Genomic DNA, 19,146 nt, shown 5'->3' on the forward strand with positions numbered 1-19,146 from the left:
AGAAGTTGCTATCTGTGTTGTTTCAGAAATATGTGCACTTGCAACTTCATCCACAGCCCTTGCCTCCCTCCTCCCCCGCATGCAACAGCGGGGAGAACTTCCACTACGTGCATTGCAAGTCAAAAGTAACCTCTCTCAGAATGAATCAGTAAGTCACCCCAGAGAGCAATCTACAGTGAGCTATACCAATATACCAGTCCTTTGGTGGCAATCAGGGAACAGTGGAGACACGCTGGCCTAATATGTTATCCCTTTAATCTCTACATCAAGAGTCAGCATATTACCTATTCATCTGGAGGTGAGTGAGCTCCACAGTAAGTTTAAGTAAGGAAGACTGAGAACTATCATAAGAGTTTCATTGCAGGCGAACACTAAAATTGGTTTATGTCTCAACGGCTCAGAGCAACATGCAAGGGAACAGAGAGATACTGTTCTATGGTAAATGCCACTACAGTCAGATTGGATTGGGCGTCTCTGGTCTTGGGTGGATTAGTGCAAATTAATTTCACATTAACCTGTTGAAGACCATGAATGCCCATTGGGTTATAAGAAGAACAGGAGTACTTGTGGCACCTTAGAGACTAACAAATTTATTAGAGCATAAGCTTTCGTGGACTACAGCCCACTTCTTCGGATGCATTGGGTTATAGGGAATTCAGTTAACTGCAATAACCATATTTTTTGTGCTAGGTGCAGGAACACAAAAAAAGTATTTCTATGGATATTAAAGATTTTACAGCTTATGGGTCACAGACACTAATGATCTTCACAGACCACAGATGAAATATTGTAATTTATTTTAAGTCTAGTTTCCATAATTTTTGTCCTTTACCAAGGGCTTGAATGACTTTCACATGCAGAGCCCTCCTNTTCCATAATTTTTGTCCTTTACCAAGGGCTTGAATGACTTTCACATGCAGAGCCCTCCTTGTTTCATACTGCACTTTTTTTTTTGCTCATCTTAATTTTACTCACTCGTGTTTTATTTTAAATATTTTTGATCTCAAAAAGTTTGTTTTACTCTCTATCATGGTTGTAGGGCTGGCTGTACATGTTTCCTCTTCTGATCTCTCTGAGTGCACCCACCTCAGAGAGCAGGTGTGGCCCTTATCTGTCTCTGGGTAGAATCCCATGATTTCTCCCAGTCTTAAGCAAGGACCTGGGAATGCTGTCCTTCGTATCCTGCTGCAGGTCTGACTGAGTTTTGGGGACATGTGTTTCCTCCCTTCTGGGATCTGTGACCAGTAATGTTGACCAGCAGCCTTCTTCAAACAAATTATTTCTGTTTTGCAAGTGGGACAAAGCATTAGAGGAAAGACAATTTATGAACAACCTGTATGCATGTCTATCTTACCTAAAAGTATGAGCAGCCCATGCTGGTGACTTAGGCAGACTTAACTTCTTCATTCGCCCCTCTGTAAGTCAGTCTAGGACTCCACCTGCTCATACATGAATGCCAATGTAAACCCTGGAAAAAGCCCTTTGTTATCCAAGAGGCTTCTTCAGATGCTGGTGGGCTCTGGCCCCTCCTGGTCAAACAAGCTCCATAGGCTTTCTGGGGATGGAGCCAGAGTCATTGGAGCTAATACTTCTTGCAGCATCCCTTAACCACCCTTAATTGGAAGCTGTTAGCTGAGCATCTTGAGCCATCTCCTCCTTCCTGCCTGGACTATCCCAGAGGGTCACCTCTTGGAAGCAATTAATCAAAGATATTCCTACAGAAACCACCCTGCTCCAGTCGGGCCAACATACAGTAGTAACAAAATATTAGAGTGTCCCTGTGTTTATCCCACTCTCTGAAAAGGAAAAGCCAATCTGGGGAGGGGGGAGGGGAGTACAAACTGTGCCAGTGTCAAGCAAACCACAAGGCCAATCTGCAGATAGAAACAACAGTAGAATCTCGCTCATCTGAAACTCAGAAGGCCACACTGAAAATGGATTTGGGGGTCAGCTGTTTAAGGGAGCCCAGACCCCTGAAGTTGTGCTGCAGTGCTGAGGGAGGGCCAGTGTGGAACAAGTCCTTGTGGCTGAATTCCCTCTCATGGCACTCAGTAGTGTCTGGAAGTGGGACTACGGCAATGCTTGTGCTCCTACCCACCCCTGGGACCCACTAGTCTGCAAATGTCACAAATCCATGCTGAACCCTCCATTCTTTAGTTAGGATTAGTGGTGCTCAACCTGCTGATGGAGTATTCTTTAATCCCTTCATCCTATTTCTTCGCGTGTTTGCTAGACCACAAAATTCAGTAACTTGCAGTGTTTCTCTCCATCTCTGTGCTACCATCATGGCGATCTTTCAGTCTACAAAGAATACATGAAGGGCCAGATTCTACAGCTATTCCATTTGTGCTCCCATTGACTTCTGGGCTCTTACATTGGTGGTTCACACTGAATATCTTGTATGTAGGGGTGCAAATCCTGTTGAGTTTAGAAACTGAGAAATCACACCAACCAGGACACATGCTAGCATGGGAATCTTGCGTTGCCCAAACACATCTAAGCAGATCAAAGCATAAAAATGAAACCCATAAATCTCAGAATGAACTTTGTACCCCTAGCATCCCAAATCAGTGTATAGTGTCAAAAGACAGAGAGAGCTACATCTTCAATGTGTGGATTTAGCCACTCGGCTGTCATGATTGTTAATGGAAACCAGGGGCCCAGCACACAAGTTGAAAATTAACCCAAGGGTTTATTGGCTAATAAAACAGTCTTGAAAACTGTCTGATTCATTTCTGATGGTGGTTAAATCAGGAGTGACTCCATGGAATAGAGTTACCCCAGAACAAAACCAGAATTTAAGCATGAGGAGAATCAGGCCCCTTTTATCTCCTATTTAACACACATCTTCCTTTTAAAACATTGCAATACAATAATAAACTGCAGTGGAATGAAAACAAAGCACTCACTTGCCCCAGAGAATGAAGTGCTGGTCTCCAGAGAAAGGTTGCGAGATTGTCATTCCTGTTGTGTGATACTTGTCAAAATCATGACAGTATGAATTAAACCTATGCAACAAGTGGGAAGCTGTCAGCATTTCCGTCTTCTCTAAAGCATGTACATCTTCCCTTTGGTCTTGTCAGTAACTCTGGCTGCACTTCAGGGAGAGAGGAGATGTTTACCGCTTAGTGTTTGATTCCTCCTGGACTTTTTAGCCTGATCTGCATGCCTGGCACTCCCAAAATTCCCATTAAAATCAATGGGAGACTGCAGGCATTGTCCCTGAATGATTTTTAGCATATTTTTCATTTTAATTGATATGCACATTCCTAGAAACTTGGCACCTGTTTTTGGAGTAATGATGCATATTCAGATATCGCTGCTCTGGAAGGTCATAATACAAAGGTGAGTTTCTGGCAAAGGCATCCGACCCCATAAAAGGTGAGAGTGGAGTTCAAGTCGTTCATCAGCAGAACCCCAAAATGAAATTTTTGTGTATTCCACCAATGCTTCTTCATTGTTCTACTTTTATATAATTCCAGACTCAGATTAATAAACACTTCGGCGCATCCATACCATAAAATACAGCCATGGCCATTAAAAAATGGCCAACTGCATTATATAGCTATCTTAGTTTTTGCGTCCTCTGTATATTCAACGCATTCCTTATAATAGGTTTACAGCGGTACATATTAATTTTAGGGAGCTACAAGGGATCATGGCATGCCCTGAGGCGACAATGTGTATTGCATTACATTTGTCAAGCTTATATATAGCATCCTCTACTGTAATCTCTCCATTACATGTTTGAGTTAGTCCTTTAATCAGGGAGCCATGGCAGAATGGTACAAATCTCTGGCTGCTTCCAATATTGTATATAAGACCTTTTAGTTCAGGGCAGTGTATCTGTGGCAAGTTTACCTCCCATTTTTCCACCTGTTCTTCCTTTTGTGGGGGCTGTATGGGACTTTTCCCCAGTTTTATTTTAAGACTGGATGGTTTATATTTGAGCATCGACCCCACCGTTTGATTAAACCTTGTTTTCAGTTCTGTGTTGGGAGTGGGTATTGTAAAATGTTGTTGTTTGATAGATCATCACAGTTGACAGCAAAGAGAAGGAGAAAAAGGGAAGAGCTGTTTACCGAGCTAGCCTGGTCTCAAAGCCATGGGGAGAGCTCTTTATGGAATAGTTTAATGTAAGCAAAACACTGTTAGTTACAATAGCAACATAGGTTGGCCCAGCTACATATATGCATGTTCATTTTCATTATAGTTTTATGAAACTCGGATGCTACTTCTTATGTACCTTCTGATTGCTGTGTTTTTATAAGCCCACCAGGCTACCCTGTTATGTATATAATTATGTCAGGAAGGGGGTTTTGGTATATTTTGCTACTATTTCATTTTCTGCTTAGTTGATATTTCTAGAAGAGATTTATATTTTTACTGCAGGCTACAGCTTTTATGTTGGTTTATGGAATTAATGGAATCATGTTGGCATCCCCCCTCCTCATTTTCAGAAGGAACATAATTTCCAAGTATCAGGGGGTAGCCATGTTAGTCTGTATCTACAAAAACAACAAGGAGTCTGGTGGCACCTTAAAGACTAACAGATTTATTTGGGCATAAGCTTTTGTGGGTAAAAACCTCACTTGAACAGATGAGGTTTTTACCCACGAAAGCTTATGCCCAAATAAATCTGTTAGTCTTTAAGGTGCCACCAGACTCTTTGTTGTTTTCATAATTTCCAAGTCTTTTCTAAGAGTCCCACTCTGATCTCACACACTCTGAGCAGATCAGATTTTCACACAACACAAATGAAAGACTGACACAATGTGAGTTAGTTGTTTAAAGCAGTGGCTCTCAACCTTTCCAGAGTACTGTACCCTTTTCAGGAGTCTGATTTGTCTTGAATATTCCCAATTTTCACACACTTAAAAATGACTTGCTTACAAAATCAGACATAAAAATACAAAAGGATCACAGCACATTACTACTGAAACATTGCTGACTTTCTCATTTTTACCATATAATTATAAAATAAATCAATTGGAATATAAAGTACTTACATTTCAGTGTATAGTATATAAAGCAGTGTAAACAAGTCATTTTATGAAATTTTAGTTTAAACTGACTTCGCTAGTGCTTTTTATGTAGCTGGTTGTAAAACTAGGTAAATATCTAGATGAGTTGATGTGCCCCCTGGAAGACCTCTGCCTATCCACAGGGGTATGCATACCCCTGGTTGAGAACCACTGGTTTAAATCATAGGCTACTCTGAAAAGTCATTTTAGAGTTTTAGGCCCCAGTTTAACACTGTTACTCCAGTTTTACTTTGAAATGAACATAGGTAGGATTGTTCTACAGTCTCAGATTTGTTTTTGAAGAAGTCCATTGAAAGCTCCATTGTAGTTATTAGGAATTTTCATTGCTTTTCTCTAATCATAATTGTATTGGGTTATTAGACCTGGATTAAAACTGAAGGAAATATTTTGGGGAAATTCTATGGCCTGTGTAATACAGGTGAGACTAGATGATTGCAACAGTCCCTTCTGGTCTTGGAATCTATTAATTGTTTACCTTCAAATTGGGTGTAAAAAATCAATTTGGTACCCGTTATCTTTCTCCCAACACCATAAGAACATAAGAATTGCCGTACTGTGTCAGACCAAAGGTCCATCTAGCCCAGTATCCTGTCTACCAACAGTGGCCAATGCCAGATGCCCCCAGAGGGAGTGAACCTAACAGGTAATGATCAAGTGATCTCTCTCCTGCCATCCATCTCCACCCTCTGACAAACAGAGTCTAGGGACACCATTCCTTACCCATCGTGGCTAATAGCCATTAATGGACTTAACCTCCATGAATTTATCCAGTTCTCTTTTAAACGCTGTTATAGTCATCCAATACATTTGCAAGAGGAAATGAGCTTTTTGAGTGTTATAATGGCTGAACTGTGTTGGTCAAGTTATACAATCCGATGCAACCCCATAATGCTTCGGATACCTCAAAAGCTGCCACCACCATCTCTTCTCCTAGTGCCAGTGCATAGTTTTCTGAGATACAATAAATTGTATGGCTGCATCATCATTAACAAGATGAGGACAATCAGCATGTTGTGCTCAGCTCCCAAAGAAACAGAATTACTCTTGGAAAAGAACAATGGAGATATCGAATAATAATAATTATAATAAAAAGTTTCCTTTTGGCAATGGAGTTTTGAAGGGGAATTCTGAAAAGTAAATAAATGATTAAGATTCTCTATAGCTACCCTGAAATGATTAAATAGTAACATAAAGTAGCTTGAATATTAATATAAAAGGTTTGTGTTTTTTGCAATGCCTCGCATAAATATTTGTTGAAGAAAAAGGTGAAAGGAAGCCTGCTTAACACTGAAGAAAGGTTAGCTTGTGCCTAAAACACTGGAGATAGTTTTAAACAATCCTGCACTCTATAAAACTCTAACTCCTATAAAGCTATCAAGGTTAAAGAGACATATGGTGCTTTGCTGAGCAAGTGCTGGCTGTGCAAGTCAGATGCCTGGGGGCAAATTATGTACCCAATTTTTCCAAGATTTCAAACTGTGTTCCTAAGACAGAACATATGTGTCCTGTTTGTTCCACATCCTCTTCCTGCTTTCACTACTTGCTTTGCACCTCATTGAACATGTTACCTGGTAAATTGTGTGAGACATAGTCAATATGAGCTTTGTGTAATTTGACCCACAAGGAGTCACGTTTTGTTTTGAGCACATCCGAAAAAAAAAAAAGGATTAAAAAATCCAATGAAGTGCTATGTGGGGATATAAAATAAAGCCCTATGTAGGGGAAATAATTCTCAAACCCTTTTTGCAATTTGAACAATCCTTCTGAAGGATATCTGGTCAGTTAAAGCCTTATTCAACAGCTGGAAGGATTTGGAGTGAATTCTCAACTGGTCAGGTACAAGACCAGGCTAATAACAGATAGGTCAAAGACAGGAAGTAACGGGGCAGTTTGAATAATGCCTCAATAGGACACAAACTCCTTGTCACTAAAGACTTGATTCATTTATAAGGCCTAAAGTGTTTGAAGCTACAGCTTCAATTTGGACTCATTCATTCTGATTATGAATTGGACATGACATTAGTTTTCTAAATATTTTGTGGGGGGAAATATATACTTTCAAGGGTTTTTTTTTATATTCACAACTTACCAGATATGAAGCCTGTATCTAAAAGAGTGACAGATGGAAGAAGCATTACCGTCAGTAGTAAAGAAAATGAAAAGAAAGTTGGCAGTGACATTTGGAATGTGATGCCAGCTTCAGAGCAAGCGTGCAAAGGCAAGGTTTGATTTGAAGGTTAAAGGTGTAAATACATTTGGTAAAGAGCAGGTAGTGGATATAAGGAGAAGGACTAGTTAAGGAACTAAGGTCCATATCCTCAAAGATACTTAGGCATCTAACTCCCATTGGTTTCAGTGGGCGTGAGGCCCCAAAATACCTTTTGAGGATCTGAGCATATGTCATCAGTGAGTTTACAGGGCTGAAGTTTCAGAGGCCAAAGCAATGGGTGAGCTCACAGAGTGTGCTGGCATCTTTAAAAGGGGAAGGAGATTTTTCTCTGGGTGCCTGAAAAAGAGTGTGTGTGTTAAAAATCTTAATAAATGCATTTGTTCAAAATATAGAAGGTAGTAAGATGTAAAGGCATCTTCCCTCCAGAGATATCAAGACCAATGTTGTTTATCATTTCCTTTGCTTTTGGAAACCTGGATAATCTCATACAAATGGGAGCAATGTTAGTGAGAAGTAATCGCAACATAACTTCGGGCTGTATAGTGTACAAACAGTACAGTACAGTGGCTCTCCAATTCTGACTGGGGGCTCTGGATGCTACCGTAACAAATACAAAATAAGTCTAACAAATGGAAACATTATTCTGTTGATGGTGCCAGAATCTTGTGCAATGAATTTATTAGTGACATTTAGTGAATGTTTATACTGTAGATTTGGTTGCTATCAAGTCAAATTTATCTTCAGAATTATTAGAACATAGGAATTGCCAGACTGGATCAGATTCAAGGTCCATCAAGTTAAGTATCCCATCTGTGATAGTGACCAGTACCAGATGTCACAGAGGAAAGGTATTGCAGAGGGATTATCTGCATACCACATAGGTCTTTCTCCTCCTTATTTGGGCTAACAGGCTATTCAGAGAACTCATTCTGTGCAGATTAATGATCAGTGAAAATGTTTGTAATCTGAGAAGTAAATACTTTACAGCCTCAGATTATTAAAGGTTTTTTATTATTTCAACATGTACAATAAATATATTCTTGGTGAGGAGTTAGGCTTGATGCATGGTGTTAAACACGAAAGCTTAACTATGCTGTGTAGGAAACATATGTCAGAAGAATAAAAGTTAAAAGAGTGTATCTCATTTTTAATGCTATGATCTATTATTATTTATTTGTATTACAGGAGTTCCTAGAGGTTCTGACTGAGACTGGTGCTAGGCACTGTTAAACACATAGTAAGAGCCAGTCCCTGCCCAAAAGGGTGAAATCCTGGTTTGATTGACGTCAGTGACATTATCTGTGGTTTAAACAGACAAGACAAAGGCTGGCAGGGAAAACAGAGGCACAGGGGGTTGAAAACTTGCCCAAGATCATGCCGCAAGTCACTCGTGGTAGAGCTGGGAATTCATACACATTCTGAAGGCTCTTTGTACTTAAAAAGATAAAGTGTACAGCCTGGGTTATCAGCCTGGATGGTCATGACCCCCCTCCCTTCCTTTATGCTTACATGGCAGGAGGGACGGGATCATGGACACTACTTTCTCTTGTAACATGAGGGTGGGGTATGGAAAAGGCTAGGAAAATTATAAAATGACTAGGAAAAGGGGCATGTGAATGATCAGTGAGGATCCCAAAGCAAGCAGATATCTAGCTCAAACAGGATAGAATTTAATGGCCTAATCACTAAGCATATCATTTTTCCACTAACGGCTTGGTCCTGCAAAGTGCTGTGCACTTTGGCCCTGATCCAGCAAATCGGTTAAGCACATGTGTAACTTTAAGCACTAGTGGGCCCAATGAACTGCACAGGGAACTGACCTGGAGTCAAAGGACTACGCATGGGCTTAAAGTTAAATATATACTTAAGTGCTTTGCTGGATCAGGGCCAGAGTACTCGGCACCTTGCAGGATCAAACTTTAAGGGCTCAATTCATTGTTGCAATTCACTAATACAGGGTGGGTAGAATTCTGATGTGGAACCCTTTTGCACTTTGCTGTGCTGTGCAGGGCAACACGGATTGGGATCTAAACTCCTTAGTACAAGGTAAAAATGATGAACAGAATAGGGAGGACATAGGAGCCTGACCCTGCGGTAATGAAAGGGATGTTGTTCATCCTGACTAGCTGAAATAAGGCCAAAGGAAGTAAGTACATCACTTTGCATGCTGTGGACCACACCGCAGCCTGTCTCTTCTGACACATCTATTCTCTACCCCAGGGGCAGGCAAACTTTTTGGCCTGAGGGCTGCATCAGGTTTTGGAAATTGTATGGAGGGCCGGTTAGGGGAGGCTGTGCCTCCCCAAACAGCCAGGCGTGGCCCGGTCCCCACCTCCTATCCCCGCCCCCCCCCCGCTTTCTTGCCCCCTGACGGCTCCCCCCCGAGACTCCTGCCCCATCCAACTCCTCCTGTTCCCTGATGGCTCCCCCAGGACCCTTGTCCCATCCACCGCCCCTGCTCCCTGTCCCCTGACCTCCCCCAGAATCTCCACCCTTGACTGCGCACCCCCACCCCCATTGGCTAGAACTTCCTCCGGTGTAAACCGGCATAGCTCCATTAAAACTGTGCCACATTTACACCAACTGAGGATCTAGCTCCCTCATCCACTAGTCCTTACTTATACTAGCTGGTACTGATTTGACATGTCCTTTTCAAGCCGATATTTTGTCTTCTAATACTTTTCTACTGTTTTTTAAAAACAAATATAACATGGTATTAATCATCTTGAAAGTGGACGATTAGGGTTTTACATTGCTTTTTTTTCTTGTACAGTCTGAAAAAAGAGTGATCCTTTGCCAACCAATCACCCATGTTATTGGCAGTCACTGCTTCACAATGCACCAAACAGGGTTACAGGTGCATTATTTTAAAAATCTAATAGCAGCACTTATGAAAGCTTTTATCATTTTGAAGCAGACAATGATGAACCTGCATATTGCTACCTGCTGACAGAAGGAATTAAGATCTCTCTAATGGTGCCAACATTAGATAAGTTCAAGCTAATATAGGCTGGGTCTGCTAACATTCATGCATTTCAGTGGTGTCATTTCCACTGCTACCGTATATAGTATACCAGCATTTCCATCAGAATCTGTTTTCAGGTTTTGGTTGGTTTGGGTTTTTTTACTATTATTCAGTCTAAACTGCAACCTGTCATAAAAGAGTAAGGATGGAAATAATTACTTTTTAATATATTACAAAGATTCTTAACTGTTTTTTGGGGGAGCTGCAAAATGCTTGTTCTTGTGTTTTCCGTTGCTATGCTCTAATTTTATAACTAAAAAGCAACTTCAGCAAAATTAAAATGTTCCTGCCACTGGCCTGTGCAGTGGATTTAGCCTGGTGGATGTTATAGGTGACTTGGACCTCAAGCACCAAAAATGGGTTCTTGGAATTAGTCTCCTATATTAATTTTTAGGCTCCTATTAAAGGGCCCTGACTCTTGTTATTGGAAAGCCTCTAGGCATGACTGGTTCGTGGTGGTAGGCTGGGGGAGGCTATGCCTCCCCAGACAGCCCAGTGTGGCCCCGCCCAACTCTGCCTGGAAGGCCCCCTCCTGCTTGTGCTTTCCCTTGGTCTCAGCCCAGGCACACTGGCTGCTTCTCTTCAGGGAAGCATGCTGAGGCTGAGGCTAGGGCTGGGGGGGGGGCTGCCTGCCCTGCGCTGGGGTGGGGGGCTACGGGAGGGGACTTGGGGGGACAAGCAATGCCTGCCTGGCGCTCGGGAGCTGGGGCAGGGGCTGGCAGCCGCAGGGAGGGAGGCTCTGGGCTCCAGCAGGGGAAAGAGGGCAGGAGGGTGGGGCCGGGCCGGGACTAGCTACACTGAGCCGGCCGGTCACCCGCTGCCCATGCCTCTAGGGAGCACAAGAACTTCAGTTACCTGAACTGGTATATGAATCACATGCCCATTTTCATGGAGATTTTGCTAAGTAAAAGCTGGCAAAGTGCGGCAGTGTATCAGACAGTGATGTGCTGTTGTTTTCTTCTTTCTTCAAAGGGCCACAAGACGGTGAATCAGCCTTTCACTGAATGTATTTTTCCCTTTTGTCCATCTGTCATGACCTTAATTGTCTGAATTGATTTTTTCCAGAAATTGCATCACATTACTTGCTCATATTCAATTTGTGATTCACTATATCCCCAGATCCTGCTGCCTAGTCAGTTGTTCCCCATTTTGTAGTTGTGCATTTGATTTTTTGCTTCCTAAGGCCTGGTCTACGCTGGGGCGGGGGTCGATCTAAGTTACGCAACTTCAGCTACATAAATAATGTAGCTGAAGTCGATGTATTTAGACCTACTCACCGCAGTGTCTTCACTGCGGTGAGTTGACTGCTGCCACTCCCTTGTCGACTCCGCCTGCGCCTCTTGCGGCGGTGGAGTACAGGAGTCGACGGGAGAGCGCTCTGGGGTCGATTTATCGTGTCTAGACTAGACATGATAAATCGACGCCTGCTGGATCGATCCCTGCCTGCCGATCCAGCGGGTAGTGTAGATATACCCTACGTGTAGTACTTTGCACTTGCCTTTATTGAATTTCATCATGTTGATTTCAGACCAATTCTCCAATTTGTCAAGGTCATTTTAAATTCTCATCCTGTCCTTCAAAGTTCTTGCAACCCCAGCTTGGTGTCATTACAAATTTTGTAAGCATTCTCTCCACTCCATTATCCAAGTCATTAATGAAACTATTGAGTATAACCAGACCCAGGACTGACCCCTAGGGACCACACTAGAGATGTCTTCCCATGTTGAGAGTGAACCATTGATAACCACTTGATATGTAATTGGTTTAACATCTAATTTTTTTATCTTAGTTCAATTAAAAAAAAAAAGCCCAGGTGCTGAAATTTGCCTCCCATGCTGCAGAAGCCTCACATATACTATGTTATTTATTAAAATCAAACTGGGGCCTGTAGTTTGACTCCATGAACACCTAGCATGTAGTTAGTAAATATTTAAAATATTTAAAAGTCATAACAAATCTTACGAGTATCTTCTAGGAAAATTCAGAATAAATTTTCAATCAAAGAAAACAATTTCAAGTACCTGACCTTGATGAAATGTCATCCAAAGTCAAAACGGTACAAAACACAATAAAGTCGTCTTCATCGTCTGACCATCCCACTGAAGTATCAAAGGTGTTGGTGTGCAAACTGCAAGTAATTTGATGCTGTGCTATATGTTAGCAACAAGAAGAAAGTGAAGGAAAGTGTGGGCCCCTTACTGAATGAGGGAGGCAACCTAATGACAGAGGATGTGGAAAAAGCTAATGTACTCAATGCTTTTTTTGCCTCTGTCTTCACGAACAAGGTCAGCTCCCAGACTACTGCACTGGGCAGCACAGCATGGGGAGGAGGTGACCAGCGCTCTGTGGAGAAAGAAGTGGTTTGGGACTATTTAGAAAAGCTGGATGAGCACAAATCCATGGGTCCGGATGCGCTGCATCCGAGGGCGCTAAAGGAGTTGGCGGATGTGATTGCAGAGCCATTGGCCATTATCTTTGAAAACTCATGGCGATCGGGGGAGGTCCCGGATGACTGGAGAAAGGCTAATGTAGTGCCCATCTTTTAAAAAAGGGAAGGAGGATGATCCAGGGAACTACAAGCCAGTCAGCCTCACCTCAGTCCCTGGAAAAATCTTGGAGTAGGTCCTCAAGGAATCAATTCTGAAGCACTTAGAGGAGAGGAAAGTGATCAGGAACTGTCAGCATGGATTCACCAAGTCATGCCTGACTAACCTAATTGCCTTCTATGAGGAGATAACTGGGACTGTGGATGAGGGGAAAGCAGTGGATGTGTTATTCCTTGACTTTAGCAAAGCTTTTTATATGGTCTTCCACAGTATTCTTGCCGGCAAGTTAAAAAAGTATAGACTTGCCGGCTGGATGAATAGACTATAAGGGAGATAGAAAGCTGGCTAGATCGTCTGGATCAACAGGTAGTGATCAATGGCTCCATGTCTAGTTGGCAGCCGGTATCAAGCAGAGTGCCCCCAGGGTCGGTCCTGGGGCCAGTTTTGTTCAATATCTTCATTAATGATCTGGAGGATGGCATGGACGGCACTCTCAGCAAGTTTGCAGATGACACTAAACTGGGAGGAGTGGTAGATATACTGGAGGGTAGGGATAGGATACAGAGGGACCTAGATAAATTAGAGGATTGGGCCAAAAGAAACCTGATGAGGTTCAACAAGGACAAGTTCAGAGTCCTGTACTTAGGACAGAAGAATCGCATGCACTGCTACAGACTAGGGACCGAGTGGCTAGGCAGCAGTTCTGCAGAAAAGGACCTAGGGGTTACATTGGACAAGAAGCTGGATATGAGTCAACAGTGTGCCCTTGTTGCCAAGAAGGCTAACGGCATTGCCAGCAGATCGAGGGACATGATCATTCCCCTCTATTCAACATTGGTGAGGCCTCATCTGAAGTACTCTGTCCAGTTTTGGGCTCCACCCTACAAGAAGGATGTGGAAAAATTGGAAAGAGTCCAGCGGAGGGCAACAAAAATGATTAGGGGTCTGGAGCACATGACTTATGAGGAGAGGCTGAGGGAACTGGGATTGTTTAGTCTGCAGAAGAGAAGAATGAGGGGGGATTTGATAGCTGCTTTCAACTACCCGAAAGGGGGTTCCAAAGAGGATGGATCTAGACTATTCTCAGTGGTAACAGAACAAGGAGTAATGGTCTCAAGTTGCAGTGGGGGAGGTTTAGGTTGGATATTAGGAAAAACTTTTTCACTAGGAGTGTAGTGAAGCACTGGAATGGGTTACCTAGGGAGGTGGTCGAATCTCCTTCCTTAGAGGTTTTTAAGGTCAGGCTTAACAAAGCCCTGGCTGGGATGATTTAGTTGAGAATTGGTCCTGCTTTGAGCAGGGCGTTGGACTAGATGACCTCGTGAGGTCCCTTCCAACCCTGCTATTCTATGATTCTATAATTCTATAGAGAGTCATCTTTTTGATATTCATTTCTCACTCTACAGATTGGAGTCTAAATATAGAAATTCCTCCCACACCTCAGATGCAGTATCTGTGTGGGATTTCTTTATTAATTATTAAAGGAGAAAGCTATGATTGAAGCTGGTGTAAATTATTTCTTTTCTTGACCTAATCCAGTTGTAAAGCACCAAAACCTCTTGACATACACCTTGAAATATAATTTAACATCATTGTGAGTGTATATAATGCTTGTGAAAGGGGCCACATTGACAGCCCTTGAGACTGTCTCTGTTTATCCACAGGTAGAATGTGAGCAATGGAAATACAGGCTCCTTTTTTTAATTGATTGTTTTACATGTACCTTTCATGAATATCAAGCAGGTTTACAATATAGCAAGAAGCACATAATGAGGCAGAGTAAAAATAAATAGCTGTAATAGTAATAATAAAAAGTTAATGTAATATTTTATTTGGCTTCCCAGAAACAAAACAATTTACAAAATGAATCTTGACCAAATTGACCAAAGGGAAAATGTACAAATCCTAGATTAGGGGTAAAATTTGCAAAAGCACCTAAGTTCCATTTTCAAAAGTGATTTAGGGCCAGATTTTTGAAGGTATTTAGGTGCCTAACTCCCACTGACATAAAGTATCTGGCCCTCCAGCACTTGGGAGCCCAAGTCCCATTGATTTTCAATAAGACTTAAGCTCCTAAATGCTTAAATCACTTTTGAAAATGAGACTTAAATCTTGTCTATACAGTGCTTTAGTCCACATCAGAGGGGTTTCAATCGGAGTCAAGATTTCTCATAAAGAAAATTGGATTCAAGAGAGAAGAGGATCTGCTAAATTATGAACCTGAAGGAACAGCATGATCTGAAAACTTGCTCCAGTAGTTTGTACACAAACAAAAGCAATGGATACGGTTGCCAACTTTCTACTCACACAAAACCAACACCCTTGGCCTGCCCTGCCCCTCATCTGACGCCCCGCCTCTGCCCCGCCCCTTCTCTGAGGGCCCGCCCCCTATTCGATCCAGCCCCCCTCCCTCTGTCACTCACTCTCCCCACTCTCACTCACTCGCTCATTTTCACCAGGCTGGCTCAGGAGATTGAGTTGCGGGAGGGGGTGAGGGCTCCGGCTGAGGGTGTGGGCTCTGGGGTGGGGCCAAGGATGAGGGGTTTGGGGTGCAGGAGGGGGCTCCAGGCTGGGAGGTGGAGCCGAGGGGTTCGGAGTATGGGAGGGGGCGCGGGGTGAGGCAGGGAGTTGCAGAGTGGGAGGGGTATGGGCTCTGGGCTGGGGGTGCAGGTTCCGGGTGGGGCCAGAAATGAGGGGTTCAGGGTGTGTGCTCTGGGGTGACGCTGCGGATGAGGGGTTTGGGGTGCAGGAGGGTGCTTTGGGCTGGGATTGAGGTGTTCGAAGGGCCTTCAACATCTGAACATGGGAATAGTAATTTCTACATAATTGATAGAGGTGTTGTGAGGATTAAATAACATTTATACATTCCTTTAAACACGTAAAGCTCAGTATAAGTATTATTGATATATTTTATTATTAAAATCAGTCTTTTCTTTAGCAAGTATGTAGTATTGGGTTATGTGTTTGCCTGGCTTTCCATTGTAAATGTCCTGTTTAATAGGAAGTCTCTGAATCACATTTCAGAAAAAATAAATCTTAGTTTTCTTTAGCATCTCTCCAACTCTGAGCTGTATTGTGGCTCAAAGGCAGTGGAGCGGTGGAGTGGGAAGGAGTTAGCAGCTGGCTGTGAGTATGGTGGAGTCTGGAGGAATTATGCCTGCTTCTAAGAGCAGCAGTTGCTGCACCCAGTCCCATACTAAAGATGTAGGGTCCAATTCATTGTTGTCCTATACCTTGACCAATGCAAAGTGGGTGTAAAATGCTACCATTCTGATCAGTAGCATTTTACAACTAGTTTGCATCCACATTGCACTAGTGTAAATAAGGTGCAGGGCAATGGTGAATCAGGTTCCCATTGTGTGCACACCCAAGCATTGTCTCTCAGATAGGTGCTCCTGCCCAGGGTGCAAAGCACTGGCTGGGCCTCAAGTTTACCTACACTCTGCTTCAAGGAGTGTGCAGCACGAGAGGGCCCCTTGGTATTCGGTGCTTTCTGTAAGGGTAACTCCTCTGGGGGCAGAAGGGATTCACTGCATGCTTTGCCCCCCACTGCACCCAGGCAGGGGCACTTTTCATGAAAATTCCACAGTCAGTGTGGACAAAATAGCTCCCAAGGTATTTCCTTACTAAATGAGATCGGGAGGGGTGGTTCTCCACTGCACAGTTCCACTTGAAAGAACTTTGGAAACTTTCTTTATTGCTTCTTCATGTGTTGGTCCGACTGGTAATTTTACTGTACCTTGTGCTCCGTCAGCAAGGTAATTCAGTCACTGAGATGAAGGATGGATGGTCCAGTGGGTTCAGTTACATGGTCTGCCACAGGCTTTCTGTGTGACCTTTGGCAAGTCAGTCTCTCTGTTCCCCAGGTACAAAATAGGGATGACAGTACCTTGGTGTTGCGTGTGAATATATTAAAGATAGTGAAATGCTTAGATGCTACAGTAATGGGGTTATATACATGCTTAAGATAGATAGGTCAGGTGACCATGATTCTAAGAACATGTCCTGGATTTATTAATCTTAATATTCATTTGCATTTACCAGTTGTAATGCAGCTACAATAGAGGTTTGTTTGTTTTTTCCATCATCAGAGTACGCTCGATTTGAGGCAAAAATCCATGACCTACGTGAGCAGATGATGAACCACAGCATGAGTTCTGGGTCTGGCTCCCTGAGAACCAATCAGAAGCGGTCACTCTACGTAAGGTAGGCACGGAATGTTTTTCCTGATGATAAATGTGAGCAGCTTCTCTACCATGTGGTTTGGAGAGCTGAGGAATATAACTGAGACATGTATCATGATGTGAGTTTATATGGTTCAAAATGTATAATGCAGTGAAATTAATATAATCTCTTGATGCGCCTATATTACTAATGCTATCATTCCGAGGCTATTTTTAAAGAGCAGTAGAAAGAGTTGTAGCAGTGCTTTAAGATGAAAACTTTCACCATCTCACGGCCCACACAATAGCTGAAAAAACAGATGAGCTTTTCTGTATACTGAAGGCTTAGGTCAAATTCCATTGGACTGGGCACCATTCAAACTGCCCCTGCTACAGGGAGCTTATGATCTAAGAGGCAGGACAATACAGGATGACAATAATTATATAGGATGTACGCAATTCTTAGCTAGGCAGTACTAGTGATTACCGCTTTACCTTTGCCATAGTCATCCTATTTCAGTAGCCATTATTAACCAAAGGACTGGGATTCACACCTCTGATCCTAGCAAGTTTTGCGGCCAGCCCCTCATTTTGGCAATGGAAAGTATACTGCTAAAGGTAAGCATGTGGGGCTTAATGCCAAACATTTTAATAGCACTCCTACTTTTTAGGCCTTCCACTTCTACACTGTTTCCTTGTTCTGAGCATACCATTTGAAATTCTTGACAATCGCAAAGTACAGGGAAGCAATATGTCAACCTCCAGGCAGTGACAATTATTCATGGCGGGGGGAGCTAATTCGGGTGGTAACATTGCAGAGATCCAATTAAGGCTAAATCCTAGATTTTGTCATTATGCCTTCAGCATGAGCGGAGAGGGTAGCAAAGAAGGAATTTAAGCAAGAGGGAAATATTTAAAGTAGGCAATTGGTGATCTCATTGCAGTTCCCAGTGACAGGAACCCCAACAGGCACTAATTGGTACTTCAGTAGAGAGGTCAAGGACTGAATGGGGATTGAGATGGAACTTCTCTCATATCCCCAGAGGTTGATCTGTCCAGACCAGGATAGAAGTATCTTGAATAGGCAGCAGATTTAAAACAAACAAAAGGAAGTATTTCTTTACACAATGCACAGTCAACTTGTGGAACTCCTTGTCAGAAGATGTTGTGAAGGCCAAGACTATAAAAGAACTAGATAAGTTCATGGAGGATAGGTCCATCAATGGCTATTAGCCAGGATAGGCAGGGATGGTGTCCCTAGCCTCTGTTTGCCAGAAGCTGGGAATGGGCAACAGGAGATGAATCACTTGATGATTACCTGTTCTGTTCGTTCCCTCTGAAGCACCTGGCATTGGCCGCTGTTGGAAGACAGGATACTGAACTAGATGGACTTTTGGTCTGACCCAGTATGGCTGTTCTTATGTCATGGGTACAGGTTTAGCTGCACCTCTGACCCATCTCTGGTCTCTCTCTTAATGCACAACCACTGGTGTCAGGACTCCTGCCTTAACTTTTCCTTTCAGTGAAGTCATGTGATTCTCCAACTCCAACAGGCCAAGGGATGTGCTGCCCCCGGCTTCCCAGCACCCCCATTGGCCTGGAGCGATGAACCGCGGCCAGTGGGAGCCGCGATTGGCCGAACCTGCAGACGGGGCAGGTAAACAAACTGGCCTGGCCCGCCAGGGTGCTTACCCTGGCGAGCCGCGTGCCAGAGGTTGCCGACCCCTGCTCTAGAGTCATTGTCCATTCCGTTATCTTGTGACAACCTTCAGTAGTTTGTTTGTCTTTTCTTGAATCATTGTTTTGAATTCCTGTTTGTTTCCCAACCAGGGCCGGCTCCAGGCACCAGCGTGGCAAGCAGGTGCTTGGGGCAGCCACTCCGGAGAGGGGCAGCAGGTCCAGCTATTCGGCGGCAATTCAGCGGACGGTCCCTCACTCCTGCTCAGAGCAAAGGGCCTTCCGCCAAATTGCCGCTGCAGATCACGATCGCGGCTTTTTTTTTTTTTTTTGGCTGCTTGGGGTGGCCAAAACCCTGGAGCCGGCCCTGTTCCCAACATCCCTGTTAATTAAACCCAATACACCCAACAGTAAAAATCCCAATTTAGTATCCATAGATTATTACAGAATAGCCCCATGTCTGCCACAGAAGGCACCTTGGTGGGGCAAATGTGGGGACATTTTTGATGTCATTACCAGT

General features: G+C 43.2%; 1 protein-coding gene and 1 long non-coding RNA gene across 17 annotated transcripts in view; one reads left to right on the plus strand and one right to left on the minus strand.

Annotated features, from left to right (window-relative positions):
- The window catches only part of DLG2 (discs large MAGUK scaffold protein 2), a 1,462,668-nt gene that overhangs the window by 1,326,394 nt on the left and 117,128 nt on the right, over positions 1-19,146 (plus strand). For all 16 annotated transcript variants that reach the window (XM_034759045.1, XM_034759046.1, XM_034759048.1 and 13 more), the window contains one exon: positions 16,878-16,992. In XM_034759045.1, the coding sequence (XP_034614936.1) occupies positions 16,878-16,992 (115 nt within the window). The remainder of the gene's footprint in view (positions 1-16,877; positions 16,993-19,146) is intronic.
- The window catches only part of LOC117871256, a 91,648-nt gene that overhangs the window by 26,142 nt on the left and 46,360 nt on the right, over positions 1-19,146 (minus strand). The window lies entirely within an intron of this gene.

This window comes from Trachemys scripta, chromosome 1 (assembly GCF_013100865.1).
Source record: "Trachemys scripta elegans isolate TJP31775 chromosome 1, CAS_Tse_1.0, whole genome shotgun sequence".
NCBI classification, from domain to species: domain Eukaryota; kingdom Metazoa; phylum Chordata; order Testudines; family Emydidae; genus Trachemys; species Trachemys scripta.